Genomic DNA, 22,891 nt, shown 5'->3' with positions numbered 1-22,891 from the left:
GTTTCCTTCCCAATGGCCAGAAACACCAGGTTGAAACTCTGAACACAAGCTTGAGATTCTTACCAATGTTGATTCATGAATTCTTTCTGAGTGATGGTGAAGGTACAGAGCTTATTACAGAGAGAATCTTCATCCTATCCAGAAGAAAATTGTTTTAGGAAGGTGTTATAACTGCAGCTACAGTGAAGTACACGTACAGAATAAACTCCCCAAATGAGCATTTTAGGAATAGCAAGTTTTAGTACCACTGAGCTGAAAGGAGGCAGCTGGAATCAAAACCACATGGAGAGAGCAGATGGTGACACATTGTAGTAACATGAAACGGTTAACAAGAAAAAGAAACAGTAACAAAAATTTGATACAAAAATCTTAAAGAACACACTCTAACAGCTTTTCTTTCACCACCCAACAGCTCTAAACTGTTAATCTAAATTGCTTGCTGATACAAAAACTAGTAATTGAGCAACCAGTAGGAACAAACCCGTTTTACGTCATTTCTCCCTTTAATTAAAAAAATAAAAATTTTACTTTTGTTGACATCACAAAGTCAAGAGATCTAGGCAGGAAGGAACTGACAAGTAGGGTTCTTCACTCAGTCTCACATCAGGAATAAACAGCAAAATCTCAATTTACAAACTGAGTGGTTTGCGAGGTGCACAATAAACCCTCCTGTCCTTTGCAGCATCCCCTGTGCCCGTTGCCTACCGAGTCTTCAGCCTGAGAGTCCTCCTCCTCCACCGCCAGCTCCTCCACCCAGTCGGAGTCCACCTCGATGGCCCTCTCCTCCCCGTCCACAGACAGGTGGCTGGGGCCCTGCCCGCTGCTCTGGCTCAGGGCGTTGGTGACATCGGCCAGGTAGGACACGATGTGGCACGTGCACTCCAGGATGGTCACGTGCTGGGGAGCAGAAGTGAAGGAAAATCAGAGCAACACTCACATCCCCCAACCGCAGCTACAGGGCACGCAAACAGGACAGTCCCTCCCTGGCCAAATGGTTTTAAAATTCCCACCATGAAACCAAACCAGGCCAGCTGAACTCGTGCTTGTGATTCATTCCTGCAAGTGAAGCACCAGCACGAGTCTTACCTTCCCTTGCATGACGTTGGCATTCATTTTTTCTACCACGTTCTTTTGAGACAGGTATTTCTTACTGCAACACAAAACTGGGAATTACTACAGAATGGTTTAGGATGGAAGGAATCCTAAAGCCCATCTCATCCCACCCCCAGCCACAGACAGGGACACCTTCCACTATCCCAGGGTGCTCCAAACCCTGTCCAGCCTGGCCTGGGATATTTCCAGGGATGGGAAGCCCAAAACCCCTCACTGCAGCTGAGAGCCTTTGGGAAGTACGAACTCAGTCCTGACCAACAGCTTCAAGCATTCAGTTTGCTTTAGATTAACAACAGGGAACGTATAAATGCAGTAATTTGACTATCCAGAGTAGAAAAGAAAGAAAAAATGTGATTGTTTGGAACAGATGGACACAGATCAGCCTCCCTCAGACACTTCATAGTTCAAACAACAAATAGTAAACTAAGAGAGAAGGGAGCATCTGTGAACACAAATTTCTGTCCCCAAAAAACCAGGAAAGAAATGAAGAACACCCCACAAATGAAGCATCAGCAGCACAGAGTTCACTCTTACCATCTGCCCAGCCAGTCCACAGCAGCACCATGAAGCTGGAGGTGTCCTGCCCCTTGTCCTGCACTGGCCAAAGTTGCCATGACCACCATCAGCTCAGGAAAGCCCGTGCCATCCCCATTGGCCAACATCTCCGTTGCCATTGGTATCAGGGTGCTGAGCAGAACAGTGCACACGCCTTCCCCCACTTGGCTGAGCAAAAAGAGGACAGTTTCACACGGGTACCACAAAGAACCAGCAGCAACTCACACAAAATGTGCACCTCCCAAGAACAAACAGAGCACACAGGACAGGACCGAGGCTGTGCTTTACCTGTTCTCTCGAACAATGTAAGTTGTCAGGAGCTGCAGCAGCTGCCTGTTCTCCTGCACCACGTCCAGCTGGTCCGAGTCCTTGGGTGGGGACATGGTCATCCTGGTCAGCCAGGCCTGCAGCCTCACGGGCTCCACACAGGCCAGCTGAGCCAGGGAGCCGCAGAGGTGCAGCAGGCTGGGGTTGGGGCTCTTCTCAGCTGGGGGGAAAGTTTCTGTCAGTGACAGTTGCTCCAATGAACACTCGTGAAATGGCTCTCCTTAAAAGAGCGGAGATGTGATCCCACTCCCTCCCACAGCTTCCTCCCAATCTCAGACAATACCAGAACAATGTGAAGTGGCAAAGGCAGAACGGAGGAGATGCCAGCAGCACTTACTCAGCTGGAAGAGCTTGGTGAAGAATTTCAGCACTCTGTTACAGAACTTGGCCGAGAGGTTCTCGTTGGCCGTCGCCATCATGATCTGCACCAGTTCTCCACTGCACAGAGCGGGGAATTAAATCAGCTTTGTAAAAAGCAGCCCATTCCCTTTTTCCACTGGCTCCACTTGTCTCTGCCCTCACGTTTCAGACTGGCAGGAGTTTGTGTTAACACTGCTCAGCAGCCAAACCACAGAAATTCCTTTCAGCCAAACAGCAAACCCAGCTCAGACCAAAACTCATGAATGGGCTCCTCAGTAGCACTTCAGTGGTCTCCACATACCGAGTCACAAAAGGGCCTGAACTGCTTTGCAAACCAAAAGTCAAGATTTTCTTGCCTATCTTTCCCTTCCATACTAACATTGTACAGCCACCAGGCTGCTTTGATTCTGAACTGTTGAACAAATATAGAGAAAAACCAGGCAATGGTCAGCTTTCTGAGGGAGAAAGCCTTTCCTCTCCTTCACCTCACACTCAGAACACTGTGGGTGTGCTAGGCTATTTCTATCACAGCTGTTCTAGGCTGCTGCCAGCACAATTTGTCTTCATGATTCAAAGTCAGGCCAACCTCCCACCTCCACCCTTAAAATTATCAACCTGTAGCCCCAGAGAAGCACTGAGAGAATTTGGGATTTTGCAGCTTGGTCTGTAAGTGCCTTATGGAGCAGCATCTCTCAGAAACCTGCTGGGACAGAACAATCATCTTGCAAGATTCCCCACTGATCATCGCTGTGAGGACTCGCTGAGCGTTTGATTTGGACAAAGACCCAGGTCCTCTCCCCCCCAGAGTCTCTTCCCACTCTCCTGCACTGCCTGAAGGATATCCTGGCCTTACACAGTCTGTATTTTCCTGCACAACATCCTGCATTTGCCTGCATTAACATCACCTTGGTGTCTACAGGGACAAGCTAACAGAAAAAGGATGAGAAATGAAGTCCTTGGGCTACAACCTCCATGGTGCTTCACCTTTCTGAAAAGAATTCCTCCATGGCTTTTCTGGCCTGGCTGCTCTCCAGCTGTTTCTCCAGATGCTGCAAACATTCCTCCAAGATGGACTCATCCAGGCCACTGAGGATTAAAAGAGGAATAGATAAGGATCGAGTACATGAGGATCAAATAAGAACATACAGAAACAATTTCAACAATCAGAACAGTTCTGAGAGGCCAGAAGTGATCCATTTTGCTATTACAATTCCAGTAAATTTTCCACCAATTGAAAGCAGCTCTTCTTCCAAGAGACAGGAGAAAAACAATTGATGAATAAAACACCAACAAATCCACCAAGTTCAGAACAAAGGGACACATGATGCTCTAAGGGAAGTCCCAGTCAGAACTCCAGAATAATCCAGACCTTTCAGACACCTCACATGCAAATTCCTATTAACAGCTGCTCTTTTTACACTTTAAGTCTCTTCTGGTGTTACTCCTCCCCATTCTCTCTTGCTCTCACCCCCTCTCCACAATTCTGGTAATGTGGATAAAATATCTCATATTTATAGTATACAAGTAGAAGCTTTCAACAGATAAAAATAAGCTGATTTTTTCTGTTCCAGAAGCAACACTGCTGTAGCCAAGCTATGCACACAGCTCTGTTACCTGTTTGGGTCAGAGTGATGGGCCAGGATGTTATAGCACCCTGTGATCAACTTCTCATAAACACGTGCCAGGAACTCATCGGACTCCGCAGGGCCCAAGATCCTCTCCAGGGAGTTGCTGCTGATTTCTGCCACACTCTCTGTGCTGGTCTCCAGAAGGAGGGGCAGCAGGGAATGAATCACCTGGGGTGGGTTCAGATCATCTGACCAGCTTGGAAAGAAAAGGACACAAATTAATTCTCTGCATGACGTGTCCCAGAACGTCCCTGCTGGAAACTAGAATTCACATTAAGTGAGGCACAACTCTGAATGCAAGTGAGTGATGAAACCATTTTTAGAAAGGTGGGATCAATACACTGGCCCAGCCATTTCCCTCTCAGAAAAACAGTTCTCCTTTGGAAAATTCTACACGTTGCTTTTGCATATATACACTTACAACATCTGCCTAGACAGCCCCATTGTCACATACTGTGGCTTTTGGGCTTGTTTGCAGTGTCAACAACTACTTTTTGGTTTCAGAGTATTTTAGACTAAGTCCCTGGTAAAAAAATGGCATTTCCCTTTTCCTTACACATTAAAAACTTGACACGAGTGAATGATAACAAAACACGAATGAATGAATTAGATCCGTACTGTGTCAGTTTATATCCCAGTTTCTTCAAGTCCATATTTGATAAAAAGGTTTCTCTCAGGGAGATCGACTTTTGGAGATATCACATGAAGACAGAAAGACTGTCTGTCATTCATTTAGTATTTGGAACTGTGAACTGGAAGGTTTAGGTCAGAACCAGCACCAGGTCAGTAAGTGTGGCACAGACACAGCCTGAAGTCAGCCCTGGAGGACACGGAGCAATGCACCCAGCAGGGCACGGAACACACGGTGTAACACAGGCCTGACTTACACGATGAGATCCCCGGTGAGCCTGACCAGGGACAGCAGGGTGTGCTTGAGGGAGGCTGCCAGGGGCAGGCTCTGGCTGCAGAGGGTGCCCAGGTGGGCGGCCTGCACGGCGCTGATGTAGCTTTCTGCAGGGATGGTGTCGTTGGCAAAGGCGTTGCGCTGGGGAGGGACACACACACATCAGAGCCCTGGATCTGGGACAGAGCCACATGGTGCCCCCATTCCCAGCAACTCCTGCAGCTGCAGTCACACCAGACCAGGCCCTGAGGCTGGACTCACCCATGAACCGATGTTGGGGAACTCGTTGGTGTGGATGTTGTTCCAGGACTCACACAGGGTCTGCACAGCTGATGGCAAGTTCTGGACAAGGGTCGGACCTGCAGTTACACAGAACAATCATGCACTGAATAAATTCACGGGTCTACGAGTCAAAATCATCCCGAAGTTTTATTTAAGGGTGTCCCAGCTTCCTCCACTTCATTAAAACTGCAGAAAACATGGCACAAATACTAATTCACAGAAGTCTTGAGCATACTAACATTTCATAGTTCCCCTTGTTATTCCATGCCACCAGTTCCAATATGGTTATAAGAGCATTTCACTAATCCAGAGGAATCCACAAGATACTGATCCTTTCAAGGTTTGCCCAACTGTTTCAGTTGGTAAGGTACTGAAAGGAAGAGACTTCGCTGTGCTGGCAGCACAACTCACTCGTTTGAACAGAGAGGTGGAGATCACTTTGAAATTGGGTATTGGCAGCACTGAGGAAAGATTCACCTGCAGGGAGGAGGCACCCTGAACCCCGTGCCCTGCCCCTCACCCAGAGTGTTGGACTTGCAGCGGCTGGAGCCGATGGCCAGGACAGCGGCGTAGCCCCGCAGCTTCTCCTCGGAGGGTTTGTTGTCCGAGGAACCCTCCTCTGAGAGGCTCCGCAGCAAGTAGGATCTGCAGGCAGCATGGAGAGGATTTACTTCAGGAATCAGCTCTGCAGCTCAGAACTAAGTGTGTCAATGGAGTGACAGATAAAACACAAACTTCTGAAGTTCTGCCCCACACTTCATCTTACACCACTAAGGGAGTTCTGGGCTTTATCCCCTCTAAGCTACTTACCAGAAGAAGTGCCCAAAAAGAAAAAGCTGATTTATTTTTGCTTTCTTCTACACAGGTTCTAACTAGAGTTTAGAAGAATTCAGGTTTTTAATGTAAGAATTAGCCCCCCTCTCTTTCTCGATGGTCTGACAGCCTCAGTATTATCCCAGAGAAATAACCTTAAGTAGCACTATCCTAGAGGGTGGCTTTCTTTATCTTTTGAGGAAAAGCTGGTTTTGAAAACTTGCAAGGAAGCCTTGGAAGATCAGACAAGGAGGCTACTCAGAAACAACAACGTCCCATGCCTGGCTTGAGAAGCTACTTGTTATTCTTTTAAAGCAACGGACCCTCTAGATGACATAAAGCAATTACTCTGGACTATAAAACTCCCAGGCACTTCTAAGAAAACAACACATGAAGTGCAGAGAAAGCCCAAAACACAGCAGGAAATGGTATTCCTGCTGGAAATCCCAAGGGCTGTACCTGGTAAATGTAGCATAAGTGTCAATGAGCTGCAGCGTAGCAGGGAGGAGGTTCTTGGTTATCTCTGAGGACTTGTGGGGATCAGTTTCTGCAGCTAACTTGGAAAAGTGCTCGTCTAGAGAAACCTGGATCTTGGAGATTGCAGCATCAAGGGTGTAAATGGATTGTAAACTGGGGACTTCGTGCAGCTGGAGAATGGTTGTGCAGTCGACAGTGCAGAAAGAAGAGATCTGAAAACAGAGAGGGATGGAACAGTAAGTGCAAATCATTCCACAGAAGCAGGAGTTCCGTGTGCCCAGCTGCACTCCCACCACCTCACCTGCCGAGCAAAGTATTCCTCTGCTATTTCCACGTCGTACTTCACTGAGATGCACTTGCTGGAGGTCAGTTCGATGAGAGGAGCAGCATGTTCAGCCTTCATGCCCTGCTTGATAAGGTGATCCTACAAATGCCAAAACCCAGACCCATCATGCTTGAACAGTGCTCTGGAATTAACCAGTTTAGAAAAGAGAGGCCCAAGTTCCCACAGAACAAACCCCACGTGCAGCCAGGACGGAGGAGACCGACACTCACTGTCACCATCTCCACACACCCCACGGAGCTGAGGCTGTACCTTGATCCACACGACGTAGGACGGGATCTGCAGGCGGGAAGACCAGCGCAGGGTGTGCAGGAGGTCACAGTCACTCATCTCGGGGGTGTTCATGGCCAAATGGTGCATGTAGCTTTTGGAGGGAGGCAAAATCCCCAGGATCCGCCACAGGATCAGGAAGTAGTACTGAAGGGCACAGGCTTCCTACACAGAGGAACAGTTGGAAAAGTTAGTACAGAAAGACTGCAGTTTCCGTCATTACAGCTACTGAACTATCTCCTCAGGGACTCCACACTCCTGCAGATGTGCCAAATCAGATGAACATGTTCTGGACTGAGTTTCTGTCATATTAAACAATAAAATATGCAACACAGGAGTGAGAAAGGAAAAAAGAAAAGTTATACAATTCTCTCCTGTTTAATTGTGTTCTAGCCACACCTCCTGCAATTACCATGGACTTACAGCAAGTCGAAAGCACACTAGGAATTAAAAACTCAAGAGATGTGTAGCCACCACGAACATTATGGTTAGTTACGAGATTTTAAAGCTCCTCCTTACTCCAAGCACAGTCCAAAATACTTTGGTTAAACACTTTGCTTGAAAATACTAAGTTTGAAAACTTGCTACTCCTCAACACAGGCAGCAAGACAGTCTCACCAGTGCAGTGACATTTTTGTTCTCCCTCCTCCTGAGGGTATCAAACTGGGACCCAGCAGCCAGTAACGAGGTGAGGGCTGCGTAGAGCTCGTCGTACTTCGTAGCCCTGGAGAAAAGGACCTCACAAACCTGCAGGAGATGACAAGTCAGGACCCTTGCTTTGAAAAGCTCTTTAAGCATTCAGAATACCCACAGCCCAAAACCACGCAAAATAAACTTCAGGGAGAGGTTCTGTCGGGACTGAGGACAAATTGGACTGGGGATAAGGAGCAGGCAGGACAGAGAGAGCCCATAACCCTGATGGCAACAAATGTAGTGAGGAAACAAAACCCAGGGAGAACCTGGAGCAAAGTGGTGAGAAAACAACTCTAATGCCATGTGTCAGTCTGAATCCCAAGCATGCCTGCAAGTACGACAACAGATCTTCACAGACTTTGCACAGTGACTGCCCTGACATCCAACTAGGAGCAAAAAGGAATCCCGCGTTATCTTATCTGGCCACTCTTCTTTCCTCCACTTAGTGAAAGATTCCCAATCCTCTGTTTAAATAAGTCTTTCCTTCTTGTCTGTTTTCCCTGGCACTTGGCAAACCCCATGGCCCTCCAGAAACTCTCTACCAGCAGTGCCATACCGTGCTATCCAGACGGTTCAGATCATCCTCAGAGGCTTCTGGAGACAGGATGCAGTAGAACCTGGGCTGTGGAGCTGAGTCTGGAATGTGAGAACAAAAAACACCCTTCAAAGTGGCAGTTTAAATAGGCCACATTACGTTATATTCTCTCCTCCATCCCCACAACCTTCCACATTTTAAGACCGCTACCAGAGTCCAAGCCAGCTCCATGACACATTATGGGTGCTCTAACCTGTGGTACATGCAGCCAAAGTTTTCCTACTCCTACAATCCTGGCAAAATAAACACATACTTATATTTAATTACTTGTTGCATGCTCCTAGATGAGAACAACTTTGAATTTTGTTTAATAAAACAATTCTGGCATTATGAGATGTATTTTTACCTATTGTAACTATGCCCATTAAAAGCAGGAAAAGCTGCCCAGACCAAGGCACAGAAAGGGCTCTCATTTATTTATAAAGGCAAAACTTGGAATAAAAAATTCCTTACATTTTCTTTCTTACCTGATGAACTGTGTTTGGTCCAGTTTTCTTCCACTTCCTTAAAGCCATGATAAAGTGGGACAGACGTTCGTCTGCTGCTGTCCTGGGATCCACTCACCCAGCCAATGGGTGGAGTCAGCAAATTATATTGTACCTGAATTAAAGAAACCAAACAAAAACCCACCCATGGCATCCTTGCCACTGAGGGCTGGGGGAAAGTATCACCCCACAGAGAAAGAACCACGAAACAATCCTGTTCAAAACACAACATTCCACACTTCTGGGGGAAGCCCTGGACCCTCTGTGATGATTTTTATTCTGGACTGAGCAGTTTAAATCCATGGCCAAGCTTCCCACAATTGGAAAAGCCAGGCACAAGGCACCATCCCATCCCATTAAGGAGAACTGTGCCAAAAACCTCCACAGTGAAATGCTAAAGCAAGGAGATCGTACAAAAGGTATTTGTGAGCTAAACAGCCAAATACTCAAGATTTTAAAGATATGGTGGGACAACTATCCTGTCCTTACTAGGATACATTAAGACACCAGTCACGCCAGGAATTTACACTCCAACTGAACCTGCTGCTAGGAACCAGCCACGATAATTAACCATTCCTTGGAACTCCAAAGTTTGGTAACAGCATCAAAATTGACTTACTCACAAGGGTCACAGGTAGAACACACCAAATGACTGCCCATTGCAGATTCCTGCTGGGTGACCAACTAAATATCCAGATGTCAAAATCTTACCTGTTCGAACAGGTACACGGGGGCCTTGGAATACTGGTGGAGCAGGTAGTCAAACACCAAGAGCAGCCGTGCCACGATAAGAGGCACAGAACACTGCTGGGTCTCCATGTTTGCTGTCAGCTCCACGATGGTCTGGATACAGAGCATCATGATGGATCTGCGGCCCCGCTCCGAGAAATTGTGGAAAATGAGCAGCAGCAGCTGGAGATGCTCCACATTCAGATCTTCTGTGTCACTGGGGAGAGTCCCCTGCAAGGCGTTTTGCTTCAGGGTGCCCACAAACCTGGCAACAGGAGAGGAAGTTTGTCAAGTTTAGTTTTCCTCTTACATCCCTCTTTAAAATCTCTTTAACTAGAGCTTAGTTATATTTTTCTGCTTATTGTTCTAATACTGGCAATTTCACAAATGGTTTGCTACTTTATGTATTGGAACGAGACTGTGAGAGCAGTAAAACCTACAGAAATGAAATTAGCAGCAAATATATTTAATGGAAAATAGGAACAATCATTCAGATGGAGAAAGGGTGATTCAAACCTGTTCCCTGGGAAAGGCTGTTCATTAGAGCTTTAAACCACCTAAACCCCCTCAGAGACTTTCACATCCCGGTAATGGCAGAGAGGAACAATCTTGGCACCATCCTTACAGGACCCAGCAGAAACCTGCTGAGATAAGATACTCTCCTTCCCTTTTTACAGCCAGCCCTGCTGCAATTCAGCCTCCTCCCACCTAACTCCTGACTGCAGGTCTCATTTCCTGGGCTCTGGGTGAAGGATTCCACAGCACAGCAGACTGAGCCTCTGCTCCTCCCAGCACCACACGGATCCCAGATCAGAGAACTCACACACTTGGAATGCTGGGCCCAGAAAATTTTCACTTGACAGGAAATGAGAGAGGTAAGAGATGACTGATTTTCAGCTTCATATAAAATGATCTCACCTTTCCCAGACTTTAAGGCATTCTGGAACATCAGGATCTCCCTGGGCAGTGGCTTTATGCTGCCAAATCAGAAGCAGTCGGGACAGCACCGACAAACTTTGAGGGTGGATGTAGAGAGGCCATGGACCCTCAGAAAAAGGGGCAACTCCCAGCTGCTGGAGAAGTGTGTTCTGGAACAAACAGGGGCTTGTTAGAAAGAGGCAAGTCCTACCTGATGCTTTAACTAACTAAAAGTATGATCTGAGCATATAGATGACAATAAACAGCAGGGCTCTCAGCTCTGCTCACACAGCAATGGCTCTCCTGTCTGATACAGGGCAGAGCTGCTGAGGGACACTCAATGCTGTCACTTTGCCACCTAAACACAACAAACTCTTAACACCAATGCAGGAAAAATGGCATTAATGAGCTTTTCTCATTCACTGCAATATCAGAGCAGGAAAGGTTATGCTACTGTGTTCAGTATCTGTGAATTTGGAAGAAGAGCTCTTTAAATGATCACAGTAACATTTGCTTCTTTTCTAAGAGAGTAAAAAGGCAGATTGCTGAAAGTCCAACTGCTTTTAAAAATTAACAGTCAACAGAGTGTTTTAAATACAGTAGGAAACAGCCAACAAAGTATAGGAATTGAATTCAGTGATGGGTGAAGCAGGTTTGTAACCTCCATGACAGGGTTAAGTCAGGTCATGCCATGACCCAGAAAAGAAACCTAGAGGCTACAAAGCTAGGACAGGAAAGCAAAAGGATTAATTTGATTCTCTCCTGAGAGAATTCCAAGGCCTTTTGGCATCAGTCCTGACAGCAGAGCAAATCTGTAGGAATGTCTCTTGATAAACTCATGGATAGAGGCAATTCTCCAAGACAAAATACACAAACTCATTTCCTTCTCAGCTTTCATCACCTTCAAAGTTCAGTGGATTAGTCTGAACTCTAGATGTTAAGTTTACACTGTGCAGGATGTTTCGTGCTGGATGACTGCAAAGGTCATTCAAACCATAGGACTCAAAATATTCCAACCTCTTTTTGCAGAATATACTCAGGGCCAAATGGAACAGCCAACACGCTATTCAAGATGTGGAGAACCCACATAGAGGCATAAACAGACACCACCACTTCTTAATTTTATTTATGCATTCAACCCCAGCTCACCTGTAGGGCAGGGGACTGAAGATCTGAGGTCACCAAGGAATGGTTGAAGTGATACAGAGCAGCAGCAAACTCCTCATCTGACGTGCCTGTAAGACATGGATCGAGAGCCACTCACTACCTTTGCTCTCCAGTATCTAAAACTTTGACGTGAAACTAAAAAAAGAGACACCTCTGAGCTGTACAGCTCTACCAGAAAGGTTGTGCCCACTCACCCTTCAGGCCATCCTTGTCCACCTCCTTGATGATGCTCGCCAGCGTGGCCATGTGCTGCTCCGACAGGGACACGCTCAGGTAGTTGCGGATGAAGTTATTCCTGGAGTTCAGCATAGAAGAAGTGATAAAGTTCAAAATGTTTGAAGCTAGGCTCAAAAACTGAAAAGAAAAGAGAAACACACTATAGAAGCAACAAAAGCAGAGGGTTAACATTAAACCAAAACTAAACCACCAGCAAAATAAATCGAGTCCCTTAAACCTACCCTCCCCTGCAGCAAAGGTGCACTCATGGCAATCCAGCTCCCTGCACTGTGCTCTGGGCCAGGACTGATTCCAGAACTCTCTGAGAAGGCTGGAGGCCTCCAACTTCTCTACTGCAGTATTTATTTTTATCTTTACCCAGTGGAGTTGGAGCTAAAAGCATCTGTCAGCAAGTCACTTCACTTGCAGCTCTACCCCGCTTTTCCCGCTCCCTCTGTAACCCAAACAGATACAATCTCCAGCCTCTTCTTCCCTGCCAGCAACAAATCCTGAGACATTCCACCTGACAGGAGAGGAGAGCAAACATCCTTCTCCACAGCCGGGACAGTCCCTGATTCCCCCTGAGCAGCGCACCAGCACCGCCTGCCATTTCCCACGGAGGCTGCCAGCACAGCTGTCCCTGGCAGGAGCACGGTGCCACAGCCCAGCAGCGCCTGCCCCGAGCCCCCGCAGCTCCCCAGGACCCAGCTCCGGCCGTACCAGCTCGGGATCCTTGCGGCTGGCCAGGATGTTCCCGTTCTCCCCAGCACTCTGCTTGTTGGGGCTCTTCACCCTCGGCGAGCTCTCCAGAGGAGGGGGTGGAGGGGGCGGCGGTGGGGCCACTTTCTCTTTGCTGGGAGAGATTGTCTCTTCAAACCACTGCCCCAGGATTGGTTCACTGTCGTCATCTAGCACACAGGGCAGGAAAAACAAACCCATACTTTCATAAGCAAATACCTTATAAAACTACGCAGCCTGAAAAAGGCCTAAAACAGAATTTCAATGAGCACAGTTAAGGTGTCTGCTATCTTCATTTCTTCTTTCCAAATCACAAGGCAAAGCCCTTTCACAGAGGTCCAGCAGGAGTTTACACAAAGAAATTATTTCCACTCTCTTCTTAAGCAAATACTGCCAAATCCCAGCCACTCAGGCTTCCGTTTACACAAAAGAGTGCAGTCAGCACTACTTCTGCCACACAGACCTCACAAACTGCTCTGTATTTTCAGTGTTACCAGTCATACAGTCTGAGAAGGCAACAGCACAGTAGCCAGGTTTCCATTAAATGTGAAAAGCAGTGTAAAATCCTGAGTTGCTACAAACTATTACCTTGGCTGCTGTCCTCCTCAGTGCTGCTAAAATCATCCTCGTAGTAAGTGTTGGAGTCAGTGGAGGCACTGGCATCACTGCTCATGGAGCCCTTCCTCTGGCGCTGCAGGACACAGGCCTAAAGAACAGCACAAGGAAAATGTTATGATTATGGAAGATAATAATTTGAAAATAAGAGTAACTTCCTCATGCCTTTTAATTTTCTTCTAGTGAATTTGTCTCAACTAATTTATTAAGTTTTTCAAGGCTTAAGTTGTACTAAAAATTACACAATGGTTGAAAATAAACAATCTATGTCAAGTTAGTAAGCGACACTTGAAGTAACAGTTCTAATATAAAAGCATCTGTTATCAACACAGCCTTTTCATCTTTCCACTAAAATCACAAATACCACTGAACTTACAAAAAAAGTGCATTTTCATTAGCACAAGTTTGTCAAATTTACATCTCTGAAAAGAGGAAAGAGAGAGGCCCCGGCTGACAGCTTCTGAAAGAAGAACTGTACGTTCTCAGCAGAGGCCCAGGTTTGTAAAGTGATGATAACTTGGAGAGGCTGAGCTCTGGAAGTTCTCTAGCTGTGTGCCGTTCCTACCTTTCTGTAGGAAGTAGAGAGCAGAGTCAGCAGCAAATTAGTGAGCGGCACAGAGTCTATGAGCCGCTGAATCCTCTGGATGGACGTGCTCTGAGCCATGATGTCCAGCACTGCTGGCGGGCCGTCGCTCTCCCAGCCCTGGAGAACAGAATTTCAAATTGAATTGAAAGAAAGAGAAATTGGTGGGAGAATTCCAAGTGTGTATCAGTGGAGAAGGCAGAATGTGTCAGGACAACGTCCATGCTACCTGCGTACCTTGTGCAATGCTTCCACTTGCAGATCTTGGAAAAGAGATGACAGCAATTTGATGGCATGATTTGCCAGCACCACTGACAGCACCCCAAACCCTTGATGCCTGCAGAAAAAGAAAGGACAGAATGGCATTTCAGGGGGAAAATAATAAAGAAATAAATATGAAATAAAGTGACTGCTTTGCTAAACTGGAGACAACAAATTCTCTTCTTCCCAAGACTCAGGACGTGAATTGCAACGAGAGATAAAATTTCAAGAGACCAACAAGACCCCATAGCAGCCGCTTGCTGGGCCTGCTTAGATCCCTGGACAATGATTCCTGCAGGGGTGTCACATACCCTTTCCCAGGTCCCAGTTTGGGAGACCCCACGCCCTCCTTAGTACGAGCAATGATGTCTCTGACGCGAAGAGCAGCCAAGGGATCCTTCTCCTTCCCCTTATCAGCCAAGGCCGTGGGGCTGAGGTTCAAGATGAGGAACAGGCTGTTCAGCAAACACCAAGCCCCGAGCAGCTGGAAGTTCTGATAATGCTATCGTGCCAAAAGTCAAGGGGAAGGGAGGGAGAAAAAAGCACCAAAACTGTCAATCCAAATGCCAAAGTACATCAGCACAAAAAGAGCGAAAAAGCTTCCTGAGATGGAAATCTTACCTCACCCCCTGCACGGCGTGAATTGCTGATTGCTTGTCCAATCATTTCATAGATTTCAAGCTGCAAATAAACCCAAAACCATGGTAAGGCACCCCGCCAGACAGCAATTAAAAATAAAAACTCCAAATGTAATTTTATTTTACCCTCTACAATTAGCCACCCCTTTAACTCCTTTATCAGCAAGGTTAATGTCCCAAAATCAATCACAGCTGTGTATTGCAATGCAAATAAAGACAAATTCTGTGCTCTTTGCTTGCTGAGGAGGAAAACAATGAGCACTCTGTCATTTACTTACACATTTCTGTACAATAGTAGCAGCATCGTTCTCATAATCTTCTTCTTTGGAGCTCGTCGACCCGGTTCGTACCTGTTGGGTGCTGCCCACGTGCAGGATGGCCATGCAGGTGGCCACGCTCACACCTCAGGGAAAACAAGTGCAGGGGACATTCTTAGGAAGAGCCAATCTTGGGGCAGAATATTCCTATTTAGCACATTAAGACAAGCGGTATTGAACGTGTCCATCAACTTGATGGAGCAGGGAATGCTCAGTATGACAGGGAAAGATTAAAAATCTTTAGTACCCTCAAAAGAGTGAAGTTTTATCCTACACAAACACATGGGAACAGTTAAAGGAGGTAATGTTTTACCATGTAATTCAATACCATTTTAAAGACAATCTTCATACTCAAGTGCCACATCTCCTTAAAGTCTCCCCCATACCAATTAAACACTCAGGATTTTGGTGTGCTTAAACCACTCCTGGGAAACAAGGCTGATTTGGGGCTATAACAAATTAAGCTGAAGCCTAAAGCAAAAATATATTATGCTCTGAATATAAAAAGAACAGAAATTACACGCTGTTAAGATGTTGAGTCACTCAGTCTTTTTCTTAGATACTGAGAGGAACAGTGGCAGATCGTATCAGTAACAACTTCAGTATTAACCCAGTCACCACACTGTGCTGCAGAGCTTCAAATTCATGAGAAATAAAGGCTATTTGTGGGCTGAGCCTCCAACACACAGGTAACAAAGCAGAGCAAAAGACTCTAAAGAACTACTGGAGACCCACTCACCTGCATAGAGACAGCTGAGAGCAAGAACAGTCACGTCCTGGAGACGTGTGGGCGTCAGGGGCTCCAGCACGGGCAGGGACAGCGTATCCAGAGCCATGGTCACATCGATCACCAGCGAGTGGAACCTGCGGGCAGGACACACGGTGAGGACGGGCCAGCGAGCGCTGCCCTGCCAGCACAGTGACCTGCCCCAGGCACACAGAGACGCCCCGAGCAGGGGTGGCACTGACCCGTTGCGCACGGCCGTGGCGTCGGCCACCGTGGCGGGCATGATGAAGAAGGAGTTGGCGGACACGGCGTCCTGGAAGCGGTTGATGTAGCGCAGGAAGTACGGCAGGTTCAGGCACACGCGCAGCAGCTTCTCAGAGCCACCTGCCAACCACAGCAGCAGGGCTGTGTCACTGCTTCAGCCCTAACGGTCCTCAATAATTGACTTAATTGCTCTTGGTGGTGAGAAAATGCCACCAGGGATGAGGCAATAGGATAAAGGCTGTTTTACAACACCAGCCGGTGAAGTTTCCAGCCCACATTTGTAACGGGTGTCACAAAGCTCTGTGTCCATGTTACAGGGCACACCAGGTCCAGCTGGTGGGACTTGATGATCCCAAGGTCTTTTCCAATCTTAAGGATCCTGTGATTCTAATCCGCATCTGCTCAATAATCCATCCCATAACGTATGTCATATCATCTACCTTATCTACCCCTCCAAACACAAATACACTGAGCTCATCTCTGCAATGAAAACTCCATTCCAGCCACAACCTCCCTCGGCAATCACCAGCAACCCAGAGAACCCTTTAGGTCAGAAAGCTTCTTCCCACTCAGAGCTGTGAGATGTAACACTGGACAGAGATTTTTCCAGCACTCTTTTGGCCCCAAGCTAGAAACCTGATTCTCACCAAGTTCTTGCAGGCTGGCCACATTCTGAGCAATGAATATGCTCTTGGTTTTTGTTGCAGAGGTTTGATCTGTGGCAGCTTGATCTTCGCTCTCTCCTTCCACCTAAAGCAAGCACATACAAAATATATTATGGAGGCACTAAAACCACATGGTATTTCTCTAAGTCTCTACATAGAAGTGAGATGTATCAGCAGCAAGACCCCAAACAGCCATGGATGTCACTGAACACCGCCTTCCACTAGGAAGCAAATCCAGTATTGCCAATACAGCACAAACAGTTTTTGGTTGTTTGCCATTGATCACGTGCAAGCAGGATTCACATTTTTAATAAAGATTCTTTTTACATTTGTATTAAGAAGTACCACTTAGAGCCCTCTGTCCTTCCCCGCACTGGGTTATTAATGTTGAAATTCAGACTCTTTCTGTTTTAGAGGATTTTTTACCTGTGTCTCTGTTGTGATTGATGGTGATGATGAGACTCTGGGGTTAAAGACTGATGTCAATTGGTTGAGGAAGTTCATCTGCACTTCCTTCTGTCTCAGCTCTGGGCTCACCGGGGAGGCTAATTCCTTCTGGTCCTCAACTGCAGGGAAAACAACAAACCCCCATTTCAGACAGCAAACCCCAGATTTTCTGTGCCTAACTGCAGTGCTGCAGTGAAACACACACAGCTGAAGCCTCCTCCCTACCATCAGAGAGGGTTTTGACAGTCTGAGGCAGCTTGGCTGATTTCATCATTGCTGTGAAGGTGATGATTTCCGTCCGGTCCAGACGGCTGCAGCCCGTGCACAGCCCCTTGATCAGCAGAATGAGGTGTTTCTACAGAAAACAGAGACATCAAGTACCATTTAAACTCTTGATTCCAATCACTCCTCCGTATTGCTTACTCTAAGCAGATGGATTAAGAGTAATGCAACTTCAGCTGGTGAGGCCACTGCAACAGCTCTGAGCCACTCTGCTCTCCCCCCCCAGGATCGTGACACATCCCTGACTGCAGGTAATCCAGGTCACTGACACTGCCTGTGCTTCTTATGGAAAACACCTGGAAAAGCTCTCTCTGCTACAACACACTACATCATGGGAACACTCCTCACAGGCTTTCCCTCTTTCAAACAGATTTAAGCTTTCCCACAAGACAGAAATACAAGCAGGCAAGAAAACATCTTTAAAAACTAAGCAAATAGCTGTGATCCAGGTTGTTGCACAAAATCAAACCAGAGTGTAGGAAACTGGAACAGAATTAACCGAGGCTTCAGGTCACCTTTACTTCGAGCTGTGAGCAAGCTTTGATTCTGAGTACAGAATGCAGAGGGAAGATTCAGCAGGAATCAGTGTCTACCAAAGTGTAACTTTAAATATTTTAAGAGCTTCATTAATTTTGCTTTATGCACTGAACATTAGAGCAGATTATTTCAGAATTAGAGCCCAAAGTCCATTTTCACACTGAGGCTGGCCCAGGAGGTCCAAACCTGTTCTCACCTGTGAAACAGCACATGCTTCGTCTGGGTTCTCAAGCCGCAGCAGGGAGAATTCAATCAGGACTTTACAGGCAGCTGCCACTGACTGCAACTGGTTTCTTGGTACTGAAAAAAGCAGATCCTTGTATTCAGAGCAAGTTTTAAAATAGTCCAGTGTAATAAGCTCCCAATGCTGTCAGTAAAGCAGGATGCTCCACAGTGTGGGTACACACTCAATCTACCCTGCCTGACACAGATGCAATATAAACTCAGTCTCCATTACAATGTAACCTAAGAAATGTCAGCAAAGTGAAGGATAATTCCTTCTGCCAGACAGGGGAATTCAGACAGATAAAACAGTTTCCCCAGCAACATTATTTAATGCTGACAGAAGCTCTGAAGAAATGAAACAAGTTCACAAAGCCCATTTTTTTGTTGTAATTGCTAAATTGTCAGCCAAAATAACAGAAAATATTTTGAGTCACAATGTTTTGATCACTAACTCCAACGCAGTAACATAACTACAGAAGCCCTGAATGGTTTGGGTTGGAAGGGACCTTAAATCCCATCCAGTCCCACCCCCTGCCATGGCCAGAACACCTTCCACCAGATCAGGCTGCTCCAAGCCCTGGCCAACCCGGCCTCGGACATTTCCAGGGACAGCAGTGTTCTAACTGCTGAAGGATAATCTAAAAATCCTGAAAACGGATTTAAACCCTTGACCAAAAATTAGATCGGTCAATGAATAAGCAGCCAAAAAGGCAACGCTGTCCAGTAGTTGGTGGCCAAATACTCCCATCAACAAGCTTCCCTTTCCATCAGAGCTGACATTTTGTGGTACAAAAGCCAGCAACGCTGGCCCTAAAGTCTGATTCAGCAAGAGGGCAAAAAAACAAAGACAAAAATCAACAGTTCTGATTTACTTTTACTGCAGCCAGTCATTACACAGGAGCAAGAGAAGCAAAGGAACACTTACTGAGGCCACACACAGTAGTGATATAATGTGTGGAAAGTGCAACGAAGGAGGAGTAAAAGGGCTCATACTGCTTGTCGTGGTGCAGGATCTCAGATTCACTGCAACGGAGAAGGGGAGAGAGGTCAGCCGGACCCAGCACAGCAGCAGCACCACCCAGCACCCCAATGAGTCCAGTGACAGGGGCAAGGCAAGATGACAGCTCTGGGAACACAGCCCTCGTGTCCCCAGGACCGAGTCCTCCAGCCGCAGCCGGATCACGGCATCAGCATCACTGCACAGGAAATTTAAGGAAATAGTTCCACTGCTGCCAGTGTTTCTCCTCCACAGCATCAACAGGTCAGGCTCTACCAGCTGCACTCCCTGCCAGAGGCTCATTAACCTTTAAGTTGTCCTAAACTCAGCTGCCCAGAGTGCCTGGACTGTGTGTTCTGCTAACGCCGGCAGGATTTGCCAGGCCTGGAGCACAGGCATTCCCTTTCTGTCACGGCATGGAGGCAACTGGAGTTTGTGCAAGTGTGCAAATCAGAGGGATCAAACCAGGCAACTGCAGAACCACAACAGACACAGGCACAGCCCCTGCGACCACCTGGGGAGGGGAGGGTTTGGCCAGGTAAGGCAAAGCCCCCGAGGCCTCTCAGCGAGACTCAGTGGCCTCGGACATCAGCCTTTTATGGCAGAGGTGACACCCTAAAGGTGTCCCACCACATCCCACCTGCACAGACACAGAGAACACAAACTGCTCTGCCTCCACATCTCGTTCTGCCCCTCGTTTTTCCTGTGACAACGCTAAGGGATGTGCATATCTGCCTATCGAATGATCAATTTACTTTCTTTCACATTTTCATGCAGTGATGTGAACAAGCAAGCTGGAAGAACAGATTAGTTGACTCAGCTTCACTTTGCCTCTCCAAACCAAGCCAGGCTTCTCCACCTGTGGGACAGAGGTTATTCCTGGAGGGCAGGTGGGGAGCAGAGGGCAGCAGCCCATGGCACAGGCTGTACCCAACTCCAACCACGATGTCACCATTCCCTGCTGACCTGAACAAAGCCCAGTTTATACCCAGTCACCTTCCCTTTTTCCACCCTAAGCCATCGTTTCCAGCTCTAAGGGAGATGCAGCTGAAACAGAAACAACTCTGGAACAGAACCATTTCTCCACAAAAACGAGCAGAAAGAAATACTCATCAGCTTTGTAGTTTGATTTCCTAAGTCTGAGGTTTTATTCAGTCTGCCTAGAAAGCTGAAATAGAAAAACAGAAAATGAAGAGAGAGGCTTTACTGGAAGATATTCAGCAGCATCACACGACCGAGTTCCAATACCTCAGGCCTCACCTCACCCTCTCCTGCCAGAACTGCTCTGGTGAGGAACGAGCCTAGAGACTGAACATGCAAAACAGTCCGTGCTCTCTCCTTTTCAGACACTAATTTTGCTCACCTACCTCTCAGGCCCAACTCAAACCCAGCAGCAGTAGGTATGTAAGTATTGTTAAGAGAACAAATTAGAACAATTGGGGAATAACAGAGTACAGGAGAGGCTGACAGCTCCTAAATTACTGCACAGGTCAAGCTGTGCAATGCACAGTGCCCACAGGGTATAAAGAACACAGAGGTGAAGAATCCAGCACGAGATAGGGATTGGGCAATGAGAGGTTTGAGTTTTACTAAAACACGTTGTGGATGTTATGATAATGTGAAGTGGAAGGCTGCTGTCAAGAAATCATCAATCCTTGCAAATAACCATCAACAGAAGACAACAGCTCAATCTGTGATGTGCCAGAGCGTTATTGTGAGCATACAGTGAGATTTAATAATGACTTTCAGCCTCTGTACTGTGTCTTATTTAGAGGGGTTTGCTTCCCAGGGAAGCTCATTACTCCGGCTGAGGAGAAGCCTCTGTGTCACTATCAACATTAATCAGCACCAAATCCCACCTCCTGCCTCAGCTCTGCTCCCCAGCCCTGACCAGCCCCTGCCCTTAGGGCAGTGGGCACAAAGCAGCCTCCTCCTCGGGAAGGCACTGCTCCAGGTGCAGGAATTCTCCCCTGCGGAAACCCCTTCCCCAAAGACCAGCCTGGAGTGACTTCACACACCCAGAGGTCCTCTCCAGCTGCACCCTTCCAAGTCAGCATTTCCATCATTTATGTCAAATAAGGGACTAGTTTCTATCAATTCTTGAAGACACCTGCTAACAGAGGAATACCAGTAACCTTACACTTATAAATGAAATACAAGAGTACTTAAAAAAAGGAGTTTATTGATTTATTTTGAAAAGAATAATACCAGTGATTTCACTGTCATCTCAGCAAGTTTATTTAAGGGGAAATCCAGCCACTTTGGGGTTGGCTGACACCATCAAGAGCTTAGCGACTGCCTTCTAAAAATAACTTGAACAGATAAAAGATTTTCTGTCAGGAATCTAAAGATAGATTCTTGTTCAGCACAGAAAAGCACAGCTCCAGACACGAACAAGTCGTATTTATTCCTTTGTGATTTAGCACGCCACACCAAGGCATGAAACAAAAAGTACCATCCTGCAAGAGCCCAAATCCTGCCAGATCATCAGACACACAACTCCAACCTCAGGCAGCGCTGCTTGAAGGCAACGAACTGCTGTCTCAAGTGGAAAACAGAACCGACATTCCCTCCAAAGGAGGAAGCAGCCCTCTCCCAGAACTCAAGTGGATCCACTCGAGTGTCCCTGGGATATTTTGATGGAACACTCCACTAATGAACTTTAGGCAAAGGGACAGCAGAGCTGCTTGGGGAAAAGTGACACTGGAATGGTCCCTAAAACAAAGACTGGCCAAAGAACTGCCCAAATGCATCAACACTGAGCGTGCAGCTTCTGGGGGAACAACTGCTCTGTGTGTGCAGGCACAGAACTCTGTGAATTGAACTCTTTGAGTCCAAAGCATCCACTGCACACTCAGCCATTCTACATTAAGCAAAAGACCACAAGGCTTTATTTTATCATCTTCCTCAGTGCAGTGTTTATTTTATGTTTCCTAACAACTTGCTGTGGCCGGGGTTATAGATCTCTGTAACTGAGCGTGATGTTGCGGCATTCACATCTCGTGTTTTAGATCATAAAACAAGCTGTAAGTTGAATTAAGTACTCTGATGCTAAGAGTCAAACCTATGTGGTTAAGACAAGGCAGACTTGATTTGGTTCTGCTTTATTTCTATTTAAAATAGCAAAAGTATTGCAGTGGTAAAGACTTAGAGGGAAGTCTGGTCCCCCCAGAGCCCGGTGAGACAACACTTCCCACGGCCCAACCGGGCAAACTGTGACACGCCTGGACAAAAGCAAAACCACAAGAACAGTCCCGAAGCCTCTCGGCGGGCGCCTGTCCGAGGTGCTGCGGCCAGGCGAGCACCCTCAGCCCGTTATGGGGCCCGAGGGCACCTCCGAGAGCTGCGGCCCCGGGACAGCGGGAGGAGCCGGGGACGGAGCTCGGGGCTTTGCCCGGGCAGCCGCAGCCCCGCCGCCTGCCCTGCCGGGCACCGAGCCCGGCACCGGGCACCTCACACCCAGCCGGGCACCGCGCCGGGCCCCGCCTCAGCCGCCCCTCAGCTGCTCCCGCAGCAGCACCCCCAGCGCTCCCCCTGAGCGGGCGACGCCAAGGGGCGGCAGCCCTCGCCCGCGCTCCCTCACCTCTCGATGACCGAGGCGAGCAGCTGCGGCAGCTCCTTCATGTCGAAGGCCGAGTAGGACGCGGAGAGCAGCGGCCGCACGGCCACGTCCCAGCCGGGCCCGGCCGCGGCCCCCGCGCCGCCCGCCGCCATCTTGGG

The 22,891-nt window shown here is 47.4% G+C and overlaps 1 protein-coding gene across 1 annotated transcript in view; it reads right to left on the bottom strand.

Annotated features, from left to right (window-relative positions):
• The window catches only part of UBR4 (ubiquitin protein ligase E3 component n-recognin 4), a 70,279-nt gene extending 47,394 nt beyond the window's left edge, over positions 1-22,885 (bottom strand). The window contains exons 1-36 of the mRNA XM_042015865.1: positions 22,755-22,885; positions 19,100-19,197; positions 18,146-18,249; positions 17,356-17,485; positions 17,110-17,249; positions 16,666-16,768; positions 15,997-16,138; positions 15,767-15,891; positions 14,989-15,113; positions 14,694-14,753; positions 14,384-14,574; positions 14,049-14,148; positions 13,794-13,931; positions 13,202-13,319; positions 12,596-12,783; positions 11,854-12,013; positions 11,642-11,727; positions 10,493-10,662; positions 9,557-9,839; positions 8,828-8,960; positions 8,322-8,401; positions 7,691-7,819; positions 7,055-7,237; positions 6,761-6,883; positions 6,442-6,671; positions 5,690-5,814; positions 5,149-5,246; positions 4,871-5,028; positions 3,970-4,179; positions 3,340-3,441; positions 2,333-2,433; positions 1,957-2,155; positions 1,648-1,836; positions 1,087-1,150; positions 706-897; positions 64-134 (exon numbers count right to left, since the gene is read on the bottom strand). Of these exons, the coding sequence (XP_041871799.1) occupies positions 64-134; positions 706-897; positions 1,087-1,150; positions 1,648-1,836; positions 1,957-2,155; positions 2,333-2,433; positions 3,340-3,441; positions 3,970-4,179; positions 4,871-5,028; positions 5,149-5,246; positions 5,690-5,814; positions 6,442-6,671; positions 6,761-6,883; positions 7,055-7,237; positions 7,691-7,819; positions 8,322-8,401; positions 8,828-8,960; positions 9,557-9,839; positions 10,493-10,662; positions 11,642-11,727; positions 11,854-12,013; positions 12,596-12,783; positions 13,202-13,319; positions 13,794-13,931; positions 14,049-14,148; positions 14,384-14,574; positions 14,694-14,753; positions 14,989-15,113; positions 15,767-15,891; positions 15,997-16,138; positions 16,666-16,768; positions 17,110-17,249; positions 17,356-17,485; positions 18,146-18,249; positions 19,100-19,197; positions 22,755-22,885 (4,979 nt within the window). The remainder of the gene's footprint in view (positions 1-63; positions 135-705; positions 898-1,086; positions 1,151-1,647; positions 1,837-1,956; positions 2,156-2,332; positions 2,434-3,339; positions 3,442-3,969; positions 4,180-4,870; positions 5,029-5,148; positions 5,247-5,689; positions 5,815-6,441; positions 6,672-6,760; positions 6,884-7,054; positions 7,238-7,690; positions 7,820-8,321; positions 8,402-8,827; positions 8,961-9,556; positions 9,840-10,492; positions 10,663-11,641; positions 11,728-11,853; positions 12,014-12,595; positions 12,784-13,201; positions 13,320-13,793; positions 13,932-14,048; positions 14,149-14,383; positions 14,575-14,693; positions 14,754-14,988; positions 15,114-15,766; positions 15,892-15,996; positions 16,139-16,665; positions 16,769-17,109; positions 17,250-17,355; positions 17,486-18,145; positions 18,250-19,099; positions 19,198-22,754) is intronic.
• Between the last annotated feature and the right edge of the window lie 6 nt (positions 22,886-22,891).

Source organism: Corvus kubaryi, unplaced genomic scaffold (assembly GCF_017639235.1).
Source record: "Corvus kubaryi isolate FWS band 111438036 unplaced genomic scaffold, C.kubaryi_AGA036_p1.0 split3-37344, whole genome shotgun sequence".
NCBI classification, from domain to species: domain Eukaryota; kingdom Metazoa; phylum Chordata; class Aves; order Passeriformes; family Corvidae; genus Corvus; species Corvus kubaryi.
The sequence above is the reverse complement of the archived record's forward strand: the minus strand, read 5'-3'. Positions and strand labels throughout refer to the sequence as shown.